The 23,349-nt window shown below is 65.7% G+C and overlaps 8 protein-coding genes across 8 annotated transcripts; 7 read left to right on the top strand and 1 right to left on the bottom strand.

The window, feature by feature from the left end:
* Positions 1 to 897: 897 nt before the first annotated feature.
* JCM10292_001657 (transcription initiation factor TFIID subunit 12) lies at positions 898 to 3,283 on the top strand (the record flags this gene model as incomplete). The annotated part of the gene is made up of 5 exons (XM_076648609.1): positions 898 to 1,195; positions 1,257 to 1,460; positions 1,560 to 2,887; positions 2,970 to 3,084; positions 3,150 to 3,283. The coding sequence occupies 5 exons, from the start codon at positions 898 to 900 to the stop codon at positions 3,281 to 3,283; spliced, it is 2,079 nt and encodes a 692-aa protein (XP_076505798.1).
* Positions 3,284 to 3,488: 205 nt separating this feature from the next.
* Positions 3,489 to 5,140, top strand: JCM10292_001656 (MARVEL domain-containing protein; the record flags this gene model as incomplete). Its single annotated transcript, XM_076648608.1, has 7 exons — positions 3,489 to 3,513; positions 3,739 to 3,908; positions 3,974 to 4,024; positions 4,081 to 4,210; positions 4,276 to 4,542; positions 4,609 to 5,021; positions 5,108 to 5,140. The coding sequence occupies 7 exons, from the start codon at positions 3,489 to 3,491 to the stop codon at positions 5,138 to 5,140; spliced, it is 1,089 nt and encodes a 362-aa protein (XP_076505797.1).
* Positions 5,141 to 5,752: 612 nt separating this feature from the next.
* Positions 5,753 to 9,504, top strand: JCM10292_001655 (uncharacterized protein; the record flags this gene model as incomplete). The annotated part of the gene is made up of 7 exons (XM_076648607.1): positions 5,753 to 5,950; positions 6,038 to 8,276; positions 8,332 to 8,777; positions 8,837 to 8,876; positions 8,940 to 9,154; positions 9,215 to 9,290; positions 9,356 to 9,504. 7 exons carry the CDS (start codon positions 5,753 to 5,755, stop codon positions 9,502 to 9,504), a joined length of 3,363 nt encoding a protein of 1,120 aa, XP_076505796.1.
* Positions 9,505 to 10,013: 509 nt separating this feature from the next.
* Positions 10,014 to 12,696, top strand: JCM10292_001654 (uncharacterized protein; the record flags this gene model as incomplete). Its single annotated transcript, XM_076648606.1, has 8 exons — positions 10,014 to 10,178; positions 10,234 to 10,298; positions 10,362 to 11,288; positions 11,358 to 11,542; positions 11,605 to 11,662; positions 11,749 to 12,147; positions 12,255 to 12,378; positions 12,484 to 12,696. The coding sequence occupies 8 exons, from the start codon at positions 10,014 to 10,016 to the stop codon at positions 12,694 to 12,696; spliced, it is 2,136 nt and encodes a 711-aa protein (XP_076505795.1).
* A 744-nt stretch (positions 12,697 to 13,440) lies between these two features.
* JCM10292_001653 (uncharacterized protein) lies at positions 13,441 to 16,475 on the top strand (the record flags this gene model as incomplete). The annotated part of the gene is made up of 2 exons (XM_076648605.1): positions 13,441 to 14,507; positions 14,570 to 16,475. The coding sequence occupies 2 exons, from the start codon at positions 13,441 to 13,443 to the stop codon at positions 16,473 to 16,475; spliced, it is 2,973 nt and encodes a 990-aa protein (XP_076505794.1).
* A 297-nt stretch (positions 16,476 to 16,772) lies between these two features.
* Positions 16,773 to 17,565, bottom strand: JCM10292_001652 (uncharacterized protein; the record flags this gene model as incomplete). Its single annotated transcript, XM_076648604.1, has 6 exons — positions 16,773 to 16,830; positions 16,885 to 16,957; positions 17,044 to 17,161; positions 17,229 to 17,298; positions 17,364 to 17,451; positions 17,508 to 17,565. 6 exons carry the CDS (start codon positions 17,563 to 17,565, stop codon positions 16,773 to 16,775), a joined length of 465 nt encoding a protein of 154 aa, XP_076505793.1.
* A 995-nt stretch (positions 17,566 to 18,560) lies between these two features.
* On the top strand, positions 18,561 to 18,980 carry JCM10292_001651 (uncharacterized protein; the record flags this gene model as incomplete). The annotated part of the gene is made up of 1 exon (XM_076648603.1): positions 18,561 to 18,980. One exon carries the CDS (start codon positions 18,561 to 18,563, stop codon positions 18,978 to 18,980), a length of 420 nt encoding a protein of 139 aa, XP_076505792.1.
* A 490-nt stretch (positions 18,981 to 19,470) lies between these two features.
* JCM10292_001650 (uncharacterized protein) lies at positions 19,471 to 23,260 on the top strand (the record flags this gene model as incomplete). Its single annotated transcript, XM_076648602.1, has 14 exons — positions 19,471 to 19,474; positions 19,965 to 20,191; positions 20,250 to 20,362; positions 20,421 to 20,683; positions 20,738 to 20,910; positions 20,967 to 21,126; positions 21,180 to 21,325; positions 21,383 to 21,460; positions 21,519 to 21,600; positions 21,660 to 22,075; positions 22,134 to 22,301; positions 22,360 to 22,595; positions 22,660 to 22,850; positions 22,914 to 23,260. The coding sequence occupies 14 exons, from the start codon at positions 19,471 to 19,473 to the stop codon at positions 23,258 to 23,260; spliced, it is 2,604 nt and encodes an 867-aa protein (XP_076505791.1).
* Positions 23,261 to 23,349: the final 89 nt, after the last annotated feature.

Genomic DNA, 23,349 nt, shown 5'->3' with positions numbered 1-23,349 from the left:
TGCACGAAACGCGAGGTCGAGACGCGACAGAAGAGCAAGCCAACGACAGGACGAGGGAACGCGGGGGCAATTCGAGCGGCAGTTTCGAGGTCCTGTGAGCCCTCGCAAGTGATCTGCGCACGCACTCGAGCTGCTCGCGGTTGTCGCGAGGATGCGCGCGGAGGTGACCTTGGCGAGGACGCAGGCTGGTCCCGACTCGTCGCCCCGCGCTCGCGCTTGAGAGCCACCAAGCACTTGCACGGGCTAGCCAGAGCTGCACTTGCCCCACCAGCGCTTGCACCAACTCGCCCCGCTGCGTTGCGCCCGCTCGATTGCTCCTCGTCGCGCCCTCGCCGACAACTCGCCTCGACTCGCCCTCACATCGCACGAGCGGCTGCGCAAAAGAGTCTGACCTATCTTTCGGGCGTACATACGCTCTGTGGTGAGTCGCACCACCTCTCGAAGGGCGACGTTGGCGCCGGGAACGGGAGGAGGGCTCGTGACTGCATCACGGCTCGACGCCCTTGAGCGGTGTTCACAGGGTTACTGGGGATTGGAAATGCGTATAAGAGGGCTTGTACGGCTTTCTGGTGCACCTGCAGGCCGCGACGTTGGTGTTGCGTTCCCTCGCTCGACCCGCTCGCTCTCTCGCGTGCGCATGCGCAACGTCAGTCGAGCAGTGGGCGAGGGACGCGGGACTGTGCAAAGGTCCACAGCGCGCAGTGGAAGGGCTGCGCGGGCGGACCGGCCCTGTGACACTTCGTCCCGGTGCATCCTAGCCGTCCTGCTGACGACCCGCACTCACACATGCTTGATCCCTCCGGCAGGTCCGACTCGCCCACTGAACGGTCCATCGTCATCTCTTAGCCCGCCTGCGCGTGCTCCCTCTTCTTCCCGCCACCCTCTCATCCCGTCACCATGCCGCCTCGCGCTCAGCAGCGTCCGCCCCAGTCGCTCACGCCGCAGCCGAACCAGGGCTCGCCCATCGCGCAGCTCAACCCGCAGCAGCTCGCGGCGCTGCAGGACCACATCCGGCAGACGCGCCAGCAGACGGGGCAGGAGGTCACGCCCGCCATGATCACCGAGTGGATGGCGCGGAACGGGTTCCACCAGGGCGCGGGGGCGGGGCAGCAGCAGCAACAGCAACAGCCGCCGCCTCAACAGCAGCAGATGCAGCAGGGACAAGGCCAGGGGCAGGGGAACCTTGATGCTGTCTGTGAGCCGGATCGTGCGACTCGCGCGCTATTCAGCGGCCTTGCTGATCTACCCCCGTGCAGTGCACCACCTGTACCCTCCTCACCTCGCCAACAACCCTCCCGCCGCGCTCGCGCACCTGCAGAGCGTCCTCTTCCCGCCGCAGCAGGGTCACAAGCAGTCGCCGTTCTTGCAGCAGGTCATGCTTCTCGCGCAGAACGGTCGTCTTTCGCCTGAGCAGATGGCGCAGCTCAAGCAGGCGGTCGCAATGAAGAACGGGACGCAGGGTGAGTGGGCGCTCCATGCACTATCGGTCGTGCGCTGTCGTAATCGAGCACCGCCGATTGTGATCGGACGGTCTCTCACGCTCCTTCGATCTCTCACAGCGCAACAGCAGCAGCAGTATCAGCAGCAGCAGCACCCTCAGCAGATGCAGCAGGTTCCGCCGCAGATGCAGCAGCCTCCTCGTCCGGCGCAGGGCCTCCCGCAGCAGCAGCAACCAGGCGGGACGGCGCAAGCGCCGAATGAGCAGAACGCGACGCAGGCGGTGCAGCAGCTGCGGAACCGTGTGCACCACATCGAGGCGCTCCTCGCGCGCCCCGACGTCAACGACGAGCAGCGCGCCAAGATGCAGGCCGAACTCGACAACGCGCGCACGAACCTGTCGCGCGTCGTCAAGATGCTCCTTGCCGCGCAGGCGCAGCAGCAGGCCCAGCAGGCCCAACAACAGCAGCAGGGCGGGCCGGCCGCAAACAATCCCGCCGCGGCACAGGCGGCGGCGCAGGCGGCAGCGGCGGCGCAGGCCCAGGCGCAGGCGGGCAACCTCAACCTCGCCAACCTGCAGGAGGCGCAGCGACAGGCGATGGAGCGCAAGATCCAGGCGGCGCAGCAGGCCCAGCAGCAGGCTCAGCAGCAGGCCAACGGCCAGTTCCGCACGGCGAGCCCCGCCGGGTTCCCCGGCACGCCGGGCGGCGGCGCTCAGGCGGGGCTCGTCCCGCCTGGCGGAGGCGCCGCGGGCCTGCGCCAGTCGCCGTCGATGGCGGGCGGCGCGCTTCCCGCCATCGGCGCGGGCGCGAGCCCGTCGGGCAAGCTCATCCCGCAGCTGACGCCGCAGCAGCAGGCGGCGGCGCAGGCGGCACAGGCGGCGGCGGCGGCGGGCAAGAAGCTGACGAAGAAGCAGCAGGCCGACGCGATGGCGCTCAACCAGCAGCAGGCGGCGCAGCAGGCGCAGGCGCAGCAGGAGGCGCTCGCGCGCGCGCAGGCCATGGCGCAGGCGCAGGCGGTCGCGAACCAGCAGAAGGCGGCGGGAATGCAGCCGGGGCAGGCGGGGACGCCCGGCGGCGCGCAAGGGCAGCAGCAGCAGTTCTCGGGCGCGGCGGGCCTCGCCGCACCGGGCATGGGCGGCATCTCGTCGACGCTGTCGGTGCAGGCTCCGGCGCCCGAAGCCTTCCAGGCGCCGCGCCCGACCATCTCGGGCGGGTTGGCCAACAACCCTTCGATCGCCACGCCGGCCATTACCAAGCCTCCGACGATCGGCAGCGACGCGTTTGGCGGTGCGGGCGGCGCGGGAGGTGCGGGCGGCAAGATCGAGGCGCTCCCGAACAAGGACAACAGGCCGGACGATTCGAAGGGGCGCACGGTCAGCAAGCGCAAGATCCGCGAGCTTGTCGAAGCGGTCGACCCGGAGGAGCGGCTCAGCGACGAGGTCGAGGACGTGCGTCGTGCCTTTCGTCGATCCGTTGCCAGTCTCTGTGGGACTCAGTGCTGACAGTTCCGCTCTGCGTCATCCGCTACAGCTTCTCCTCGAGATCTGCGACGAGTTCATCGACTCGGTCACGCGCTTTGGGTGCCAGCTCGCCAAGCACCGCAAGTCGGATCGCCTCGAGGTCAAGGACCTCGCGCTGCATCTCGGTGCGTTGACGCTTGCCCTTCGCGCTGCTCTCGCACTTGCTCACGCCTTCCTCGCACGCCCGCAGAGCGTTCGTACAACATTCGCGTACCGGGCTTTGGGCCGGAGGAGGTGCGCCAGTCGGGCGCACGGCGCGTCGTGCTCCCGCCAGGACACGCAGCGCGGTTGGCTGCGATCCGCGAGAGCGGGCGGCGGCGCTGAACGGGCGCTCGCTCGGTAGTCTTGGCGTTCCGCTATGCGTGAAATGTACACAGAGTGTGCAGTCTGCCTCGCCTGGGCCGTGCGCTGCCGCGAGTTAGAAATTGCGAGACCTTGCACCGCCTCCTCGCGACGCGCGCGTTTGTGGAAGTTCGACTGCGCGGCTTCACTCCCTCCTTCCGCCTCGAACCTGTGCTTTCTCAACACGATGGGCTTGCTCGACCGGGTACCAGGTAAGTGCTCGTCACGCTCCTTGAGTTCTTGCGGGTCGGCGGAGCGTGCACCGCCCGAGCGAACGGACGAGCGAACAGGACGACCTCGCTGGCTCGGAGGCGCTCCCAGCCACCTGGGCCGGGCACAGGACCGCTCAGAGGGTATCTGGCGCCCATGTACACCGCTGCCTGTCCCGTAAGCCGTCGATGCCGACCCCGTCCCTCCCGTCTCCTTTCCGCGCGCAGGCCTCTCGACCCTCGCAGCCTCGACAGGCATGACCAAATCGCACTCGGGAGCCTTCAGCGCGGTCGGGATAGAAGGAAAGGCGGACGGCGAGGTGCTCACGGGCGAGAGGGGCGCTGCGAGAGGCGGCGGGACGAGGAGGATCACACCGGGAGGGCTCTTCGACGACGATGTGAGTCTCCTTGCGCTGTTCAAGTACGCTCTGACAGTTACGGACGAGGAGTCGCTCCACCGCAGGACGGCAGTTCGCCCATCGGTACCGTGCTGCGCATCCTCGAGACGCTCTTCGTACGTTGCTCGTCTTCTCGCCCTGACAGACACTTCTGACTTTGCGGACTCCACAGCCTTTCGTTCTCCTCTGTATCTTCATCGCACAAGCGTCCTTCCAGAACAAGTGGGATGTCGGCGTGAGCGGGCGAGTCGGGCTGTCGCTCGTTGTCGCTATCGAGGCGCTCCTGCATGGCGGACTCGTCCGTGCGTCTTCCATTACGTTCATTGCGCCGACGCGACGTTGCCTGATGCTCGACCTGCTCCTGCAGTTGCGACCTTCATGCTCGCCGACAAGATCCGCTTCCTGCGCCCGCTCGAGCGGGGTCTGAAGCAGGTCCGCATCGCCGTTATCCTCAACGCTTTCCAGGCAGCTCTGCAGCTTGTTCTGGCGCTCGTCACGACCATCTCGGCCAACGTTGGAGGGTGCAAGGATGCATCGAAAGATGCGCACGCCGAGACGGAGGGCTACACGGACACGCTCGGCGGGTTTTGCCGCGACAAGCGCGCGGGAGCGGCGTTCTTCTGGCTCAACTTCTGTGCGTGGAGCCTCTCCGCGCTCGTTCTACAAAGCTCGCTGACCCTCGCATCCGTGTCTGCTGAAGTCGCCTGGACCGGTTCCCTCGCCCTCACGCTTCTCGTCTTCTACAACATCCGCCGCAACCCGCGCACGACCGGCTTCGTACCTCCTGGCGCGAGCGGAGTGGGCGCTCAGTTCCCGCAAGACGACGAAGAAGCGTGGGCGCGCCCGTCGTTCGAGGGCGGATATGCCCCGCCAGGGGCGGCGGGCATGACGGACCTCGGCGGGTATCGCCAAAGCCACGACGGGCAGCGGCTGTTTGACGAGCCGGGCACGGCGAGTGGGTATGGGCGCGTGGGCGGCGGTGCGGGAGGAGCGGGCGCGATGGACCAGGGCGTGCGCGATCCGTTTGCGGACCAGGGGTACGACGACCTACACGGCGGCGGGCATGGCGGTGCATACGGCGGGATGGACGACCCGTACGAGGCGATTCGGAAGGTGCGCTCAATCGCGCGAGCGATCGCCTTGATTCCACGCGCAATGTGGACATTTCGCTGACCTTTTCCTTTGCTTGCGCTACGCAGTCGATGGATGTCCACCGCCCGCAGCAATATTGAGCACGTATGCTACACCACACGAGGCTTTATCCCCGACCTCAGTCGACCTGTACGTGCCCACACGACGAGGACCACGCCCTCAATGAACACGATCGACCCCTGTCTATGCCGACTCTACACGTGAGCACCACGACCTCGAAACAGACACTGTCGTCAGATTCGGTTCAGAACCAAAGGCCTGTTCAGTGAGGTCCGAGAGAGTCTCGGAAACGCGAGCGGAAGGAGTCCCAGACGCTGGACGAGTGCCTCGGGGTGCTGACCTGGAGGCAGAGACTCGAGCGGCACTGAAAGTTGCAAGCGAAAGCCTCTGCTGTCATGCCGGTAGGTAGCTTGAACAGGTGCAGGTGCGACGAACCGTTGAAATTGAAAGATCGGGCGAGATGAGCGGGCGAGCCGGGGCACAGGCACGTGACAGATTTCCCCAGCTTTGTGTCCCTGGGCGACCGCGCGGCTCGCCGGCGGAATCGGCGGGGACCTGCGGTTCCTCGCGAAGTCTCTTTCACCGCCTCCGTCGTTGACGAGTGTTCTGAATTCGCTGCTACCGAGCGTCGTTTGCCGAACCTCGACGCGCGCAGTAGAGTCTCTCGCTAGGGCTGGGCGCTGTGTCGCACAATGCACGCGCAGTCGTGGGTCCCTCCACCGGCGCACCTGCCGCACGCAGGAGGAGGTGGAGGAAGCCGAGGAGGGCTCGTTGCGCCTTCGAGTCTCGGGCTCAATACGCACGCCGGGCCTGCGCCGAGCCACGAACAGGGCTACTGGGCCGGTTACGACGCTGCTGGCCCGCCAGAACGCGCGGCGAGGACCGTCGAGGTGCGTTCCTCGCGGTCCTTCCAGTTCTCACGACGATCCCTGCAGGACCAGGACGCCTGCGCGCTGACCCCGACTTGACTGCCGCAGAGTAACGCAAATTACAGCGCGACCGGCGCAGCGTACGGCTACACCTTCCCCGACTCGCATCGCCCTTCGTTCGACACCCTCACCGCCCCGATCGACCCGATTCCGTCTTTCCCGCCCGCATCCAATTCCTCCAGTGCCCCGCCCGTGCCGACCAGCACGGCCGGGCCACCGTACTACGGCGAGGAGAATGCGGCGGGCGGAGTTTTGTCCCGAAAACGCGGCTGGGACGAGGCGCACGCGGCAGAGAGGGCGGCAATTCCGCCCTTTCCTCCGCGCACCAAGCGTGTCCCGAGCGGGCACTCGAGCGCGCAGGTAGCGAGCCCTGACGGCTGGCAGTACCGGGCAAGGCCGGGCTCATACAGCGCGGGACACGGCGACCTGTCGCACTCGGCAACGTCCGCTCCCACCTTCGCGCACTCGTACTACGACGCGCCGAACGCGTCCGCGCCGCCACAGCAGACGCAGTACACGTATGAGTCGCATGTCGGGTCGTCGCTCGCGCCCCGGTACGCGTCAGTGCCGCAACCGATGTACCTCTCGGCGGAACATAGTCGCCAGAGCTCGTTCTCCTCGAGCACACCCTCGTCCGCCGGCCCTTCGACGTCCTCTTCCTACTCTCCGATCTCATCACTTGCCAGACCGCACACTCTTCCGCCAAGCTCGGTTGCGCCGAGCGAGATGCTCATGTCGTATCACGACTCGCAGCCGTCTCTTCCGGCCTCTCTCCCGCCCGTCTCGCTACCTCCGAGCTGGGCCACCTCGTCTGCTCCGCCTTTCGAGCCCTCGCCCCTGCGCCGCGAGAGTATCTATCGCCCGACTCTGTTGTCAAACAGCTCGACGGCACTGGCGAATCCGCTTCGCCCTGCCCCTCCTCCGGCGCAATCGTCATGGATCGTCCCGCCCGTACCCGCCGTCGAGCCGATGTCGAGTCGACCCTTTTTCTCTGGCGATTCGCTTGCCTACTCGATGAAATCGCGTGCGCCCGATGCCGCGCAGGAGCCGCCGGCACCGTACGCCAACATTTATCTGCGGTCCTCTCCCGCTCTGCACGCCGCGCGTCCGATGACGACCTCCTCGCTGCCTTTGCCGTCGACTTCTACGCCCGCCGCATCGACGAGCCGCGCTGGGCCGCCCTTCTTCCACGAGGCGAAAGTCACGTCGCAGGCCGGCGAGAATGCGGCTTACTCTCCTGCCTCGGATTATTTCCCCTCTTCCGCCGCGCACTCGACTCGTCATTCCATCTCGGCGGACAGCACGCCGCAGAATTATCCGTTCGCGGCAGAGCCAGCTGCGATTCCTTCCTACCGCAATCCGCTCCCGACGTCGAGCCGGTCCGGCTCGCTTCCTCCGCCCATTCGCCCCGAGACGATCCCACGCTTGCAGCAAGCGTCGAACGAGCGTGCCATGCACCGCTCGTCGGCGCCGATCCTCGCATTCAACCCTGCGCGGGAACCCGCCTCGACAGGCAAGCAGCTCGTTCAGTCGGCTTATGGCGTTACATACGCCGTCGCCGCCTCGGGACAGTCGAAGGGCAAGGCACGCGCTGCAGAGGTACCCGCCGTGTGCTCCATGTGCGGGCTGCAGCGCGCGAAGGTCATCATGCGCGGGACGGACTTGACGGGGTGGACGCCCCGTCTCGACTACTCGTGCCTAGACTGTTTGCCGCTCGAAGAGCACGAGGGCCACGACGCGGCAAAGGCGCGGCAGGACCGCCTCGAGGAGCGTGCGTGGCAAGCCGACGTCGCCGCTTCAATCGAGGTCCGTCCGTCGGCCATCGATGCGCACCAGGGCGAGCGCGGCGTCTCACCGGCGCTGAGTACGCATATTGAATCGCCGAGCTCGCTCGCGCAGCCGTTCGAGCACGATCGCGCGACCTTCAAGGATTCTTTCTCTGGCGCGGTCGACTATCTCGAGGGCGATCGCGGCAGTGCCGATGCCAGCTCTTCCTACGGTACACCAGGGGATCTCGTCGTTCCGCCGACAGGGTCCGACTCGCGCCTCCTCCTTCCGCCCGAAGAGACAAGCAAGGGCCTGCCAGCACACCTGCGCAAGCAGGCCCTCACGTGCGACGTGTGCGACCGCGTCATTGGAGCCGGGTCCGTCTCGTCCCTGTCGCAAGGATCGATACCGAGCTTCACGGTCGAGGTCATCTGCGCTTCGTGCCTCGACAAATACAAGCCGTGCTCGGACTGCGGTGGAGGAGGCGGGAGGTTGACGCCCGGACGCTGGCGTTGCAAGGGTGCGTCTCTCGCCTCTATCTTCCGAGCGTGTCACTAATGAGCGGATAAATGCAGAGCTCTTCCCCGCGAATCGCCGCACCTGCACGCTCAGCCACGCCCGCAACCCTCCCTTGAGCGACATCGAGTACGACATTGTGCGCGTGACCGAGCTCAACCCGGCCAAGCTCGAAGCGCTCGAGACGCGCTGCCGCCTTCTGTACTACAACACGCGCATGCGGACGCAGGCGCGCCCCGAGATGCTCGAGCGCGGAGATGGCCTCGCGACGACGTACGCCCAATGCGAGAAGCTCACGGTTGACGGTTGGAGCTTGCTCAAGCCGCTCATGAGCGTCGACGTCGAGTCGACAACGGGCATGCGTCGCTACGTCGGGCTGCAGACGAGCACGCCGCACCGCAGGCGGTCGAAGCCCAAGCCGGGCGCTCCGCCGCGGCCCGAACCGCCCGAGCCGCTCGATCCGATGGAGAAGGAGGTCTCGGGCTTTGTTCTCGTAGAGCACGACGTGCGCTATGCTTCGCTGCTGCGGTCGGGTGCGAGGACTGACTCTTCTCGCCTTCGCAGCTCAAAACCGGCGCCATCTTCGTCGCCGTCACCATGCCTTGTATGCCCCGCTCATTTCAACGCCTGGCGCACACCACCAGTACTAATGTCGAGACCGTTGCAGGGGCCATCGCCGGAGACGCCTTCGACGCGACGACGATTCTCATCGACGAGGCGGTCAAGCGGATTCGAAGCGATTTGCGCTCGGAGAACGCCGTCCGGCGCGAGCACGGCGAGCCGCCGCTTCCTAACCCGTGGTGCATGTGGGGGATCACGCCGTTCAAGGCCGACTCGCGCATGACGCAGAGCTTGAGTCGCCGTAGCTTCGTTTTCCTCGAGGTGTGTGCACCTCGCCCGTCTCCGCGGATCTGCATAACATGCTCACGGGCAGCATCGCAGGACTACGTCAAAGAAAAGCCCGAAACGGACTTGACCGTGTTCCCGCCGACTCGCCAGATCCACATTCCGAACGAATGTACGCCCTGTCTCTCGCTTTTTCCCCGTGCACACCTCCGCTGACCTCGTTCACTTCTTTGACAGTCCTCAAGACGTTCAAGATCTTCCTACGCGACGTCACGGACGAGGACGGCAATGGTGCAACGTCGACTATCGGGTCGTCGGCCAAGGCCGGCGGCGGCGCAAAGAAGGCACCTCGACAGCGCGCACGCAAACTCAAGGCGTCGAAGTAGCTCGGCTGAGCGCAAGCGTCACGCTTTGCTTACCCTCTTCGAGCGTCGGCCAGTAATTGCCGATAGCAACCCCTTCCCCACAGTCCCACCCCTCCCTTTCTCGCCATTCGCGTTTCTTCGACACCTCACACACGCATACCAAGCATTTTCAGACCACACGATCTACCCAGCAGTGCCTTTTATTTATTACCGCTCTGACCTCCGCAAGGTTGTTGTGCACCTTCTTGCCTCCCTCCTCCCTCGCGGTATTTATGTTCCTTTCGATTTCCTGGTGGCCTCGTCCATCTTCAATGCATCACGTTGTCGACCCTCTTCGCTGGCCCAGCCTGTCTATTGAGAGCGAGTCCGTCCATCGTCTCCGCCCCCATCGGCTCCTTCCCCTCCACTGTCGTCCCGTCGCCGCGATGTTGGCGTCTTTGAAGCGACCAGTAGCTGGCCTGCCCCTCTCGGCGTCGCGATCTGCCCGCACGCCACCTCTATCGCGTCCGGGCAACCCCTTCAAGCGAGCGATGCGTCGCCCGCGAGGGCAAATCCCCACGCACCACTTCGCGACGGCTCTGGCGCGCACGGGCGGCGGCGGGAGCGGCGGGCACGTGCCTAGCACAGGCGCAGGTGGTTCTGGCCGGACAAAGAAGGACGCGATGCAGGCTGCGCGACAGCCGAGTCCCCGCGAGGTGCGTCCGTCTGCGCTCGCAACGCCACCATGCAAGCTGACGGCAAGGCGTGCAGCTCGTCAAGCATCTCGACGAGTACGTCGTCGGGCAGCAGCGCGCAAAGAAGGTGTTGGCGGTCGCGTACGCTCCCTCTTCGCCTGCTCTCCCCCACTTGCAATCCGGCTGACTCCCTCTCGCTGCCAGGGTCTACAATCACTACGCCCGACTGCAGCACCTGAACTCGCAGAATGAGGACGAATCCGCACGATCGGCACCGCAGCACCCGCTCGGCGCCATTCTTCCCTTCCCAACGTCCGGTTGGACTCCCATCGAGCCCGAATCGCTTACTGCCGACGAGCGGCGGCAGATCGACATGGTCATTGGGCGTGCGGGACTGCCCTCGGCTGAACCGCATGTCGCGGATGTCAAGCCCAAGCCGCGAAGCGGGAGAAAGGGGTCGTCGTCGACTGGGGAGGGAAAGAAGGACGAGACGGACGAGACGGGCGCAGGTCAGGCGGAGGCCGGCGCGAAGGAGCCAGCGGAGGGTGACAAGCCCAGAACATCACGGCGGCGACGATCGCCGCATAGCGAAGACGCGCACTCGACTACGCGATACTTCCGAACAGGGTCCGGCGAGCTCGCCTTCTTCCAGGTGACGACGCCCCTGGACGACGAGGCGATGCGGAAGGACCCGACGCTGTACAACCGCATGCCGGAGATCTACATCGTGGACGAGAAGCCGTCGGAGTCCACCGCATCTTCTTCCGACGCTGCCGCTTCGTCCGGCTCATCCGGCGCATCCGACCGCCCTCCCGTCAACGAAGCATCACCCTCGCCCTCTGACATTCTGACTGACTTCCTCGGCCAAGTCTCCGGCTCAACCCGCCCGCCTCCCCGCTCGTCGCACAAACACCTGCCCCTCTTCGAAAAGTCGAACGTGCTCCTTCTCGGCCCGACGGGCGTCGGCAAGTCGCTTCTCGCGCGCACGCTCGCACAGGCGCTCGACGTCCCGTTCGTCTCGGTTGAGGCGACAGGCATGACGAGCGCGGGCTATGTCGGCGAGGATGTCGAGAACTGCGTGGCGAGACTGGTCGAAGCGGCTGATGGGGACGTCGAGAAGGCTGGACATGGGTACGTCTGTCTTCCACTTCCCCTAATTCTTCCGATGTTGACAGTTTCCTGCGCTGCGTCGCCCAACAGGATTGTGTTCATCGACGAGATCGACAAGATCTCGTCAGCTGGTGGCGTCACGCGCGATGTCGGCGGCGAGGGCGTGCAGCAGGCACTCCTTAAGCTGCTCGAAGGGACGGTCGTCAATGCGAGCGAGCACGGGTACAGCGGAGGAGGCGGAGGCGGGATGTTTGGGCCGTTCAGGAGGGGGCCTTGTGCGTCCTTTCTGCGGGTCGCACTCCCATCAGGGACAAGCGCTGATGACATCTCTGCACAGCGCGTGAGGCAGTCATGGTTGACACGACCAACATTCTTTTCATTGTGGCCGGCGCTTTGTGCGTTCATGCTCCCTTATCTGGTCGGGCGGCGGGATACTTCGCCGTTCAGGTGGTCAAATACGGCTGACACAATCGTTTCATAGCGTCGGCCTCGAGAAAATCATCCAGGCCCGCATCGCCAAAGGCTCGATGGGCTTTACCGCCCGCATCGCCCCCTCACCCTCGACTGCGCACCACGCCTCTAGCGCCGCGCCTGTCGCGCCCTTCTCGCCTCAACATCCTTCGACTTACCTCGGTGGAGGCGCTGGAGCAGCCGGTGCAGCGGGCGGCAAGCAGCCCGATCTCTCGCACCTGCTGGACCAGTGCGAGCCGTCCGACCTGGCGTCTTTCGGCCTCATCCCTGAGCTCATCGGCCGACTTCCGATCACGGCCGCGCTGCGCTCGCTCACGGAGCAGGACCTCCTGCGCGTGCTGACCGAGCCGAAGAACGCGCTCGTCAAGCAGTATTGCGAGCTTTTCTCCGCCAGCGGTGTCGAGCTGCGGTGCGTTCGAAATCCTCGCGGGCTGCTACCGAGTCTTGCGCTCGCTCGCCCGGCTTTGCTTCCCAGTCTGTCGGGTTGTGCTGACTGTACACTCGCTCGCATCGCAGCTTTACGACCCCGGCTCTGCGCGCCATCGCCGCCCTCGCCGTGCAGAAGCAGACCGGTGCGCGCGGGTTGCGCCGCATCACCGAGAACGTCCTCCTCGACAGCATGTACGAGGCGCCGCAGTCGGTGCGTCTTATTCAGTCCAGAATGAATCGCTGTTCGGGAGACGGAGAAGCGCGTTGATCCGGTCGGTTGCGATAACGCTGACGACAACCCTATCGAACCGCGAAGTCGATCCGCTACGTCCTCGTCACCGCCTCTGTTGTCAATGGCGGCGAGCCTGCGCACTACTACTCGCGCGGTCTCAAGCACGCCTTTGAGACGGACTTTGCGGCCGAGGAGAACGGCCCGGGCGGCGCAAAGTCGGATGGCGCGGCGCACGACGGGCGCGAGGAGGGCAAGGAGCAGGGCGCGAGCAGGACGCGGCGCAAGGCGACGGCGTGAGTCGCTCTGGTGATAGTGAGAGCGAGTCCGCGCACGTTGTTCCCTGTCGTCTGGTTTCCCTTGATCCTGTCACATACGTGTATCGCTCCTTTTCCGGTTGTTGCACTCGTAGACCCTGCGCACGCAAAGTCAAAGTAGATACGGATGCGTGCGCCATGCGCAGTCGGTAGGTACGAGAAAGTGGGCGCGAGGGGGAATTGCGCTGCCCCGCACGTGACGCCGGCCCGCGCGCGCGAGGGGAGAGCAGAGCCAATCTGGGTCGGCCACAGGCAAACGTCTTCGCTCTCGCTCCCTCCCCACCGCGCTCCCGCCTTTGCCTGACCTGAATGGGTATACCGGACTACTCGCATACCACGCCCATCCAACGCATGACCAGCCCCGTCTCCCCTGCCTACCGGTCCGTGCACCCCTCCGCCCCCTCGTCCCGTTCTCCTGACCTCTGCGTCCGTCCGCCACGCTGATTCCCGCCGGATGCTTGCACGCGAGCAGCGCCCCGATCAACGCCTCGCTCCGCCTCGACGTAGAGTGCTCCGGAAACACGCCTGGCAAGCCCCCGTAACTCGGCGACTCCCACCTCCAACTCCCTCCCTGAGCGCTCTTCCCCGCCCCGCTGCTCGCCCACGCCTGCTGCGCCGGTCCTTCTCTGCGCTCTGATCCTCTCTTCAGCCTCTACACTCGTCGCATCCGCACCCGCCGCACCCGCCGCGTCCTCCCGAACCCCTCGCACATTCACCGGCCGCAGTCATGCTCGCCCTCAAATCGCTCCACATCCCGCACCTCTCCGCGAGCAACTCGCGCAACCCCTCCCCAGCGTCTTCGCAGCCCGCCACGCCGACCCTCCCGCCCGCCTCGCCCGCGGCGAGTGCGGCCCCGAGCGGGACCGTCACTCCCGCGACTTCCGCGCGCTCGTCGCCGCACCGCTCGTCCTCGCCGCGTGGGCGTGACGGCGCGGCAAAGGATTCTCGTCCGGCGCCGCCCAAGCCAGAGCGACGCTCGACCATCGGCGCGTCGCTTTCGGCCTTGACGTCGTCGCGCTCTGCGTCGCCCGCAGCGAACGGGACCGCACCCAAGTCGCCGTCCCTCCCGGCGGGGCTCACCATCACTCCGACGCCGTCTGCGTCGCCGGGTCCGCCTTCACCAGCAGGAGGCGCTGTGCCCGCTCGCTCGGCGTCGGACGACCGCTCGGGCCTCCGTCCGCTGCGCGGCCTCTCGCGCTCGACCTCCGCGTCGGGCAAGAAGCGCTCCAAGTCGTCCGACCGCGTCGACGACCTCGTGCCAACGCCAGCGGCCGCCGCGGCGGCGCAGGCCGTCAAGGTCAAGAAGCCCGGCCTTATGGCCTCGTTCGGCCGTGGCGGCCGCGGCCTCGCACTCGGCGGCACGCAGAGCCAGCCCGGCACATCGCGCGCCACGGCCGTCGGCGTGCACGGTGCCGTCGGTGGCGCCGCGGGCAGCGCAGGTCTCGCGGGCGTCGCAAACAGCTCGGTGAAGCCGAACGCTTCGTCGGCCGCGCACTCGGGCGCAGCGACGCCGTTGGGTGGCACGCATGCCGCTACGCCTGGCGTTGGGGGCACGAGCGGCCACGCGAGCGTGCAGCTGCACCAGCTCGCGGACTCGTACGTCGGCAAGGTCTCGCTCCGCCTGGGCGAGGCCGTCAACAAGGTCTTCCTCCCGCCGCCCATGGGCGCTGGCGGCGTGCTTGATAAGACCGCCGAGAAGGCAGAGGGTGCGTTTGGCGGCGTCGCGTCGACTTTCAAGGGCAGGCCGGCTCCGAGACTCGCAAGGGCAAAGGAAGTCGGAGAGGCTATAACGGCGTACGTCCCGCATCTTGCGCTTCCATCTGAGTACTCGCGCTGATCCAACTTGATGCCCGCAGCGAGCTTCAGGCTGCGCTGCACGACCACTACCTCCTGCGCACCCTGCTTCGGTCCTCGGTTCTCAAGGCGCTCTCGCTCTTCCTCACCCGTCTCTCCGCCCTCCTCCTGACGCCGACACCGTCCGACCCGATGCTCCTCCCCGCCTACTTTGCTGCGCCGCGCACGATCAAGGAGGCCGACGCCCTCCCCGCCGCGCTCCGTTTCAACCTGCAGGTCGTTCGCTGCGCCTACGAGGTCAAGCACGCTCTGTCGGCCATCGCCGACCCGGCTGCGGGCTTCCCGCACTTTGTCGAAGAGACACTAAAGCCGTGGCGCATCAAGCTCGGCGAGCTCATCGGTCGCGCCATGGGTGCCTTTGTCCAGAGCGCGAGACTCGCTGTCGGTGAGGCGTGCGCTCGCGCTCGCCTCGAAGGCGCCAACGGTTCGGACGGCGCCAGCTCGGCCGCTGCTGCGGCCCCCGCCGCTGCCGGCACGGCCTCGGCGCTCGGGCTCAACGGCCTCACCCCGCCCGTCCCGGCCGCGCATGCCCGGACGAGCGCGACGAGCCAGCTGCGCTCGCTCTCGCTCGGGCGCTCGACCGCCGCCGCCGCCGCCGTCTCGCCCGTCCCGCCGGGCGTGCTGTCGGACAAGGCCGCCGCTGCCGCCAACGCCGCTGCGTCGGCGGGCCCGCTCTGGCTGCGCGACCTCTCGGCCTACCTCGACGCCTTTGCGCGCGTCGTCGCGCGCCTCGAGTGCGGAACGGACGCCGACAAGTGGTTCGTCAGCGTCGCGACGGCTGCGTGCTGGAAGGGCATGCTGCACCTGTCGGCGCGGGCTGTCGGTCCCGTCGGGCTTGCTTCGCCCGCGCCAGTTGAGCACGACTTTGCCGCTGAGAAGGCGGTGCCGCGTAGGGGCTTGCTCGGTGGTGCAGGGATCAAGAAGACGCCGTCGCCGCCGCGCAGCCCGCCTCTGGCGCCGACCGAGCTGCACGCGGCGCACAGCGCCTTGAACGGTTTGCACGGAGCGGCAGGCCCGTCGCCCTCCGACGTGGCCTTCATCCGCCTTCTCTCGGATCTCGAGCTGCTCGAGGCGAGACTCAAAGCGTTCCTCGTTGCGAGCCTGTCGACCCCGGCGACCGTGCTCGCGCCTTCGCCCGCGCCAACGGACGACTGCCCCGCCGTCGGCACCGAGCACGGCTGCGGCCTGTGCCGCACGGCGCGCACCTTCGACGACGAGTCATCCGACTCGTCCGACGACGAGGACGATGGCGAAGTCGAGCGTCGCCAGGCAGCGGCCGACCCGCGCCGCGAGAGCCGCCTCGCACTCAGCGCCATGCGCGAGGCGATGCATGCCCTGTCGGCCATGGTCGTCGTCGTGCGCGCGAGCAAGGATCTCGGAGTGCTCCGGCAGGCCCTCGAGGACCGTCCGCAGCCGGCCGCGCCTCAGCCACAGGGCTCCGCGCCGCTGACGCCCTCTGCGCTCTTCGCGCTCAGCGAGCAGCCGCCGCTCGCCGCGCCCGTCGCTCCGACGCACACGGCCGTCACGATCGTCCCGTCGTCGTCGTCGCTCTCGGCGCAGTGCCCGACGCTCCGCTCGGCGCTCCTCACCCTCCCGCCGCTCCTCCTCCTGCACCTCGTCGCATCGCGCGTTTCGCCTGCGCGCTCGTTCCGCCTCCCGCACGAGCTGTGGAGCCTCCGGGGCGGGTGGGCAGAGTACGCGAGCGAGCTGCGCGGGTTCGCCGCCGGCGAGGAGTGGGAGGCCGAAGTCGCGTGGGAGATGGGCGGCGAGGCGGACCGCGTCCTCGCTGCGCTCGAAGTCGAGGGCACGGAGGATGCGAAGGGCGCTGCCGCAGGTGCGGCGCTCAGGCGTGCGGACCGGGACGCTATCGAGACGCTCAAGGCGGCGGTCAAGCGTGCGAGCGCGTGATATGACACGACTCGATGGACTGTTATCTCCCCTTTCTTGCTCTTTCAGCTTCATGCCCTGTCAGCTCTAGTTCGTCACCTTACGTTCCCACTCCTTTGCGCTACCTTTCCACCTTTGGCTCGCGTCCCACTCTCGCATCTATACCCCTCTCCGCGCATCTTGCAAGGATAGACTGTTTCCTTTCCACACCCTACGTGCCAGGGAGAGACGAAAGGACGCTTCGCGGACCAGGCGAGCGGCCAGCGCTCTGAGGAAAAGAAGGGTGGGACAAAGCGAGGTAAAGGCGGGTACGAAACGCTACACCCTGCCAGGCTGCCCGGCCGGCTTGTCCGACTCTTTGAGGGACTCGCCGAGGCTGCGCAGGAAAAAGGATCAGCAGGGCGACAAGTAAGAAGAGGGAGGTGCGCACCTGAGCGAGCGGAGGTAGGCAAGCGTCGTGATCAGGTAGAACAGACTCGGAAACGCCGTCTGGTATACCGGGACTGAGCATTGAGGAATAGGTTCATCGGCAAGTCAGCGAATCGCACCGGGCGAAGGCGGCCGAGTGAGCGAGCGCAGCTCGACGCACCTGCGGCGAGGAAGCACCAACTGTGCAGCACGACGCGGAAGACGAGCGAGTTGTGCGTCTTGCTACCGACGAAGAAGGGAAGCGGCCACTCAAAGGCGAGCGTGAAGAGACCGTTGAGCTGCGTAGCGCGGAACAATCAGATCTGACAGCTCGCGAGAGAGCTAACGCGACAAGCCAGAGCGGACGAGATTGATGACGGGGAGGATGGGAGCGTCTACGATGACCTTGACGAAGAAGTCAGCGGCGGGCGGCGGGCTGCGGGTAGCGCAGCAACGGCGGTCAATGCCGCCGAACGGAAGAAAGGAGCGAAAGGGGCGCACATCAAGCCCTTCGGGCTAAGGGTGCCCCCGACAAAGTCCCAGAAGAACTTGCGGTACGCGCACGCCCAGACAGCGGCCCAGGCGACGTCTGCGCGACGAGCAGTGTGAGTCGGGGTCCCGGGATCGAAGCGAGCGTGAGCGCACAGGCTCCGGCGGCGAGCGCGAGGAGGCGCGCCCAGTCGTGCCACACAAGCTTGCCCATGCCGGGATCCTTGCACACGCGCACGAGGGAGAGCGAGGGAGAGGAGGCGGAGCGACGGGACAGGACAAGGGAGGCGGGCACAGGACTGCGCACCACCTGGGGGCGCAGTCGGAACAAGGGGAACGGGGACTGATGCTGCCTGCAGCTGAGTGTACACCTGTGCACGCCCAGCGCGACGAGCGAGAGTTGGGAGGCAAGGAGCGAGGCGGCCAGAGCGAAGCGGGCGGCGACCGTTGGAACCGCTCGTCTCGCTCTTCCGCGGCGATCTACAGCGGCGCACCTTGGGCAAAGTGTCGGGGAAGGCGTACGCAGGCGCATGTCAATCAAACGTCGCGCTCGAGCCGCTCAGCTTGCGCAGCTGCCTGCCCCCGCCCTTACCCGCCGTCTCTGCTCTTGAATGCAGGGACGAATCGGAGCATACGGCCGTGCACTCGCTGGACATGGATAGCTCCCGTAAGACAGTTCGGCACCCGCGACGTGGTCAGTGCGGTTAGTCCAGTCGCCAACGCTAGTCATGTAGCCGTTTTCGGGGTTCGGACCTAGCTGCTTCCAAGTCTAGCATGTTCCAGAGGGTTCCAGACAGTGGAGGATGACTGAGAAAACGGGGCTGCTGCATGAGCCGTGCACGACCCCGGCGCTGACTTGCGCTTCGCCTCTTTCCCTCCTTCCCTTCACTCGCTTTGACACACTCATCCCGTGCAACGCCGAGTAGTTCCCCTATCACCATATTTGGCACTGGAAACCTCCGTCTCACTGTCACGGATGCCGTCCGTTACCTCTTCCCGCGCAATGAGGCGGACCGTGCGACCTCGCTCCTCGACAAGTGCTACCCCGTCAACGGCCAACCGGGTCCCCGCAGCCCTCTTGCCAAGCCTTGCGCTGCACACACACACGAGGACTTCCTGCGCGCGAGTCGCGAAAATGCCATGCGGCGCGGGAAGGAAGTGCGGAACCGCATCTAAGAGATCCTCAGCAAGGAGCAACTCCTCATCGTCATGGACAACCTCGACGATCTCGGCACCGCCGTCAACAAGGCTATGCAGTGCGCACGCTGCTTTGGCGAGCCCATGTACATCAGCCCCGGACTCCTCGCGCCGCCCGACCTCGCACAAGACTACGCCGCCAAGGGCTTTGAGACCGTCGTTCCCTTTGCCAATTTCCGCCCGGCCCTCCTCAAGGTCAACTACATCCCAGCCGTAAAGGCCGGCAAGAAAGGACGCTGGACGCTTCAAGTTATCGACATCCGCTCCATGCATCCCGGTGCGGAACTTCGCGAAGCACACAGGCTCGCCGAGATCAACGAGGCGGCCGTGAAGGAAGGGCAACGCACCTACACACTCCACCCAGGCGACACCCTCAAGCTCGAGACGTACCACTTCCTCATTTCGCGCCTGGTTGCGGCCGCGCGCGACTAGGACCCCCTCCTCTCCCGCCTCACCGTCTCGTCGCGGGTCACCCAGTGGCGCTACACCGGCTGCTATGCAGCCAGCTGCTGAAACCACGCCTGCTGCCTCAACGGTCATGACATCAGACCGGAGGACCTCGAGCGCGAGCTGGGAAAGGAGTTCAAGGTGGACAAGCGCGGGATCAGGGAGACGCTGTTCCGGACGATTCCGGCGCAGCTCATCTTTGATGAGTACTCGAAGCGGCGCAGCTACACGAGTCTGCGCGGTCACGCACTCCGGGTTGGAACCGTTTTTGTGAAGCAGCAGTGAGCAAGCGAGAGGAGCGGGAGAGAGGGCAGATCGGTGGGAGCGTCAAATTGAGGGGGTTGTTCGTGTCTCGTTGTGCCTTCCGACTAGCGCCCGTTCTGTTGAGTCCCTCAATCATCCGTGCAAAACACCAAAAACAGTCTGTACATAGCCAAAGCCCGCGAGCTAGAGAGAGCGAGAGCGCCGAAGCAGGATGGGTAAGCACGATCAGGGACAGGCCTACAGGCATCCAGCGCCCTGAGAGCTCGTCGAGGGCCGTCCAAATACCACGCACAGCCGCATGCGTCCACAAAGCCGCGCAGCATCAACAGCTGAGTGATGATGAGGCGGAGACGCGAGAGAGCCAGTCCCCGAGCTGCAGGAAGCGCGTAGCCGCTGCTCATGCAGACCCAAGCAGACTGCAGCACTGTAGGCTTCACTCGAACTGCTCGCTGAAGTTGCGAGGGTCTCGTCGGAGGGCAAGAGGGGCGCCGTCGGCGACAACGAGATCGCGTCCACCTACAACGCGCGACTCTGTCTGGCCGAGCAGCAGAGCGTGCAAGTCCTTGCTACTGAGCGTGGACTGCACAGAGCGGCGCTCGTCATGCCCGCCATCGCTGCTTCCGCTCCACCCGACCCTCGCATCCGCAAGTCGCGCCTCTCCCTACCCTTTCACCCGGACAGCCGGGCTTACAGTCTGACCTGCAGAGTATGCGACCTTCCTGCACCCGACTTTTGAAGCGGACGCGTTCGCCCATGCTGTCCTCAACGGCGAGGACTACCCGGCGCCGGCAGAGGGCGAAGCAGCGAAGCCTGCGGGCGGGACGGGCTTCATGAAGGGCCTCGTGGGCGAGAACGGCACGGGCGACGTCTCGGCCGCGCTGGCGAGGCTCAACTTTGGCGTCGAAGACCTCAACCGCCAGCTCAAGGCAGAGGTGCGGACCCTGCAGCTTGCTTGGGCTGAACAGACGCTCACCTTGAACACTCCCGCAGGTCACGAAGCATCACTCGTCGCTGCTGCTGCAGGCTGCGAGTCTGGGCGGGCTCGACAACGATCTGTCGGAGGTCAGGCGCGGACTGGCAGAGGTCGAAGGTGGGGTAACTCGGTGCGTTTCCCTCTGCCCTGCGCTGCTGGACTGCCGGCTGACCACGCTTGATCGACAGTTTGAAGCGAAAGATCGCGTCCCCACACCAGGAACTCGCCTCGTCTCTCCTTCTTCTCACCCGCCTCCGACGCGCCGCCTCTCTCGCACGCCGCTCACAGCGCTTCATGGTCCTAGCACGACGACTAGAAGGGCAAATGGCCGAGATCGACGGCGAGACGGTGCAGAACGGCGCTGGGCGATCCACCGCGGCTGATGGGGAGAAGGGACCGGAGCGGCGGGAGCGAGCGATGGCGGAGGCCGCGTTGACGCTGGCCGAAATCGGTACGCGGCTGCGCTCGCCGCAGAAGCGAGCTTCGCTTACCCTCGCGTTTACAGAAACGCTGCTGGCAGCGAGCGAAGGAGTTGAGCCGGCTGAGGACGACCCCGAGGCGCTCCTGCCCATCCGCTCGCTCGCAGCCGTCGAGGCCGCCATTCCCGCTGTCGAGCTGTCACGGCAGCATGTCGTCGAGGAGATGGAGTCGTCCGTGCAGCGAAGTCTCACTGAACTCGTGCGTTAAGCTGCTTGGTTGCCGCATGATTCCTCTGACCCGAACCGCGCCCACAGGACTCGCCGCTCCTCGCCTCGTCGCTGCAAACCGCGCACAACCTTTCTGTTCTCCCGTCGCTGGTCGAGAGTCTCGTGGGCGACTTGACCGCCCTCGTCTTCCGCAACGTCAAGGCCTGCTTCGACATGTCCTCCCTCGCGCAAGAGATCGGCAGCAAGGGTGCGTGGCACTCGCATCCCTGTACAAACATCGCTTATGTGTATATGCTACAGAGACGCCGACGAATGCCGCTTCGGCCTTCGTCTACAAGTCGCGCACGCGCAACGAGCCGACGCAGGCAACCATGCCGCAGTGGATTGCAGCGTTCTGGGCGCGCCTCGAAGACCTCGTCTCCGACCTCGGCAGCATCTGCATCAAGGTGTGTTGATACGCGCTTGACACTGAGATGCTCGCCTTGCTGACGAAGAAGTCGCAGGTCTACACGTTGGAGAAGGTGCTCAAGCTCAAGAAGGACCAGGCAACGCAGGCGAGCTTCTTGGACGAGGCAATGACGGTAAGTATCGACCTTGCAGGGAGTTTGCAAAGCGGCTTTGACCGCTTCGGCTGCACAGGTCCTGGACAACCGGCCAAGCGCGCTCTTCTGGACTACGCTTGCGCACGCGTTCGAAACGCAGGCGAAGGATTCGGCACGCTGTGCGTCCCTTCCCGCAGAATCTTTTTCGGAAAGCAGCGCCGACCGACTCCGCACACAGCCTCGACTTTCCTGCAGCAGACGCTCAGCACCGGATACCCCCGCCTCCTGCGCCTCTTCCAAGAGTTCTTCTCCAAGATCGCTGTCCACACCGACACAGTCTACACCCTCGCTCAGCAGAGCCCCGAGACGATCCTCGTCCTACGCGCCATCCAGCCCTTCGAGACGCTGTACCTCACCCGCTCGGCCAATCGCCTGACGGAGGCCGTCGCCTCGGCCTTCTCCATCTCTTCCTCCCTCACAGCCTCCTTCTCGACACGCCCGCCAGCCGTGCCGACCGCGAACGAGGGTCTCACGACTGCACGCGCCATCGTGAACGAGCTCGACGCCGCCCGCTTCGACCCGCTGCTGGCAAAAGCGGTTGCAAGAGGGGCAAGCCGCGCGACCGAATCGTTCATCGTCCGCGCCGAGGGTCTGGTGCGCTACATCGGGGAGGTCTCACCTGCGAGTAGCTCGACTTACCCCTTCTTTGCAGGTGGTGCACGACCATTCGGCAACCTCGCTGCTGGGGCCGCTCGCGACGCCTTCGCAGCATCAGAATGCCGACATTACGAGCTCGCTGTATCACTTGTGGCTGCCGCTCGATCGCGCGCTACTCGAGCACACAGAGAGTGTGAAGGAGCAGCTTCGCCCGGTCGTCGATGTGCGTCTCACTTGACCTTCATCCCATCTATTTTAGCTGATGAGCATAGCACTCATAGCGCCTTCGATCCGTCTACCTCGCCATCTCCGACCCGCTCATCCTGGTCATTCGCCGCGAGTTCTCCAACCTCCTGACACGCATGCACCGCGTCGACTACCACAAGGAGTCGGACGCCGTCGGTCCCATGTCGGTCGGGAGCGCGAGCACCTACATGACGGATTTGACCGACAAGCTCGCGCTCGTGAAGGACGAGATCTTCGCTTCGTACCGCATCGGCGACCTCGGCCGCGAGTGGTGCGCTCCCCTTTCCCAAGTCTGCTGTCTTCGGGCAGTGCTGACATCTCACTGCGCCACACAGGGCTCTCGACCTCGCACGCTTCACGATCCAGACGTTCCTCCTGCACGCCTCGCTCGTTCACCCGCTCAGCGAAGCGGGCAAGCTCAAGCTCACCTCCGACACGACCGCGCTCGAGTTCGCCGTGACGCAGTATCTCGCTGGGCACGGCCTTGCGCTCAGCAGTATGGGCGACCAATTCAAGGCAGTGCGGGGTGCGCGGCTACCTGATTGGCACGAGTGATGCGCACTGACTGATCCCTCGCTCCGCTTGACAGCCTTCCGCCCGCTCCTCTTCCTCGACCTGTCATCGCTCGGCGACCCGCTTAAGACGTCGGACGTCCCGACGCTGATCCTCGTGCACCACGTTATCTCGCGGGCGAATCTGCCCAACGCGCTCCCGCTCCCGTACGAGCTGCACGGGTGGACCGAGGCCGAGTACGTCCGCTGGCTCAACGAGCACCGCGAGGACGAGCGGATGGGCATGGTCGAGGGCGTGCTGCGGAGGTGGGACGAGCGCGAGAAGAAGCGCGCCGAGGAGGGGACCGAGAAGAGCGATGAGGACACGGCGGCCGAGCAGGTTGTTGTGCTCGTGCGCAGCATCATCGCACGGGCGCACAGATAGAGGACCTCGTAGAAGTGTCGGTGCCGTGGAGTGCAGTGCATGTTGTGTCTCTTCCCTCTAGTTCGCTTCTCGGCAGTACTGGAAAGCAC

Source organism: Rhodotorula paludigena, assembly GCF_050403205.1.
Source record: "Rhodotorula paludigena JCM10292 DNA, Rt_paludigena_JCM10292v1_ctg17, whole genome shotgun sequence".
NCBI lineage: Eukaryota > Fungi > Basidiomycota > Microbotryomycetes > Sporidiobolales > Sporidiobolaceae > Rhodotorula > Rhodotorula paludigena.
Note: the sequence above shows the minus strand (reverse complement) of the source record. Positions and strands in the feature narration are given on the sequence as shown.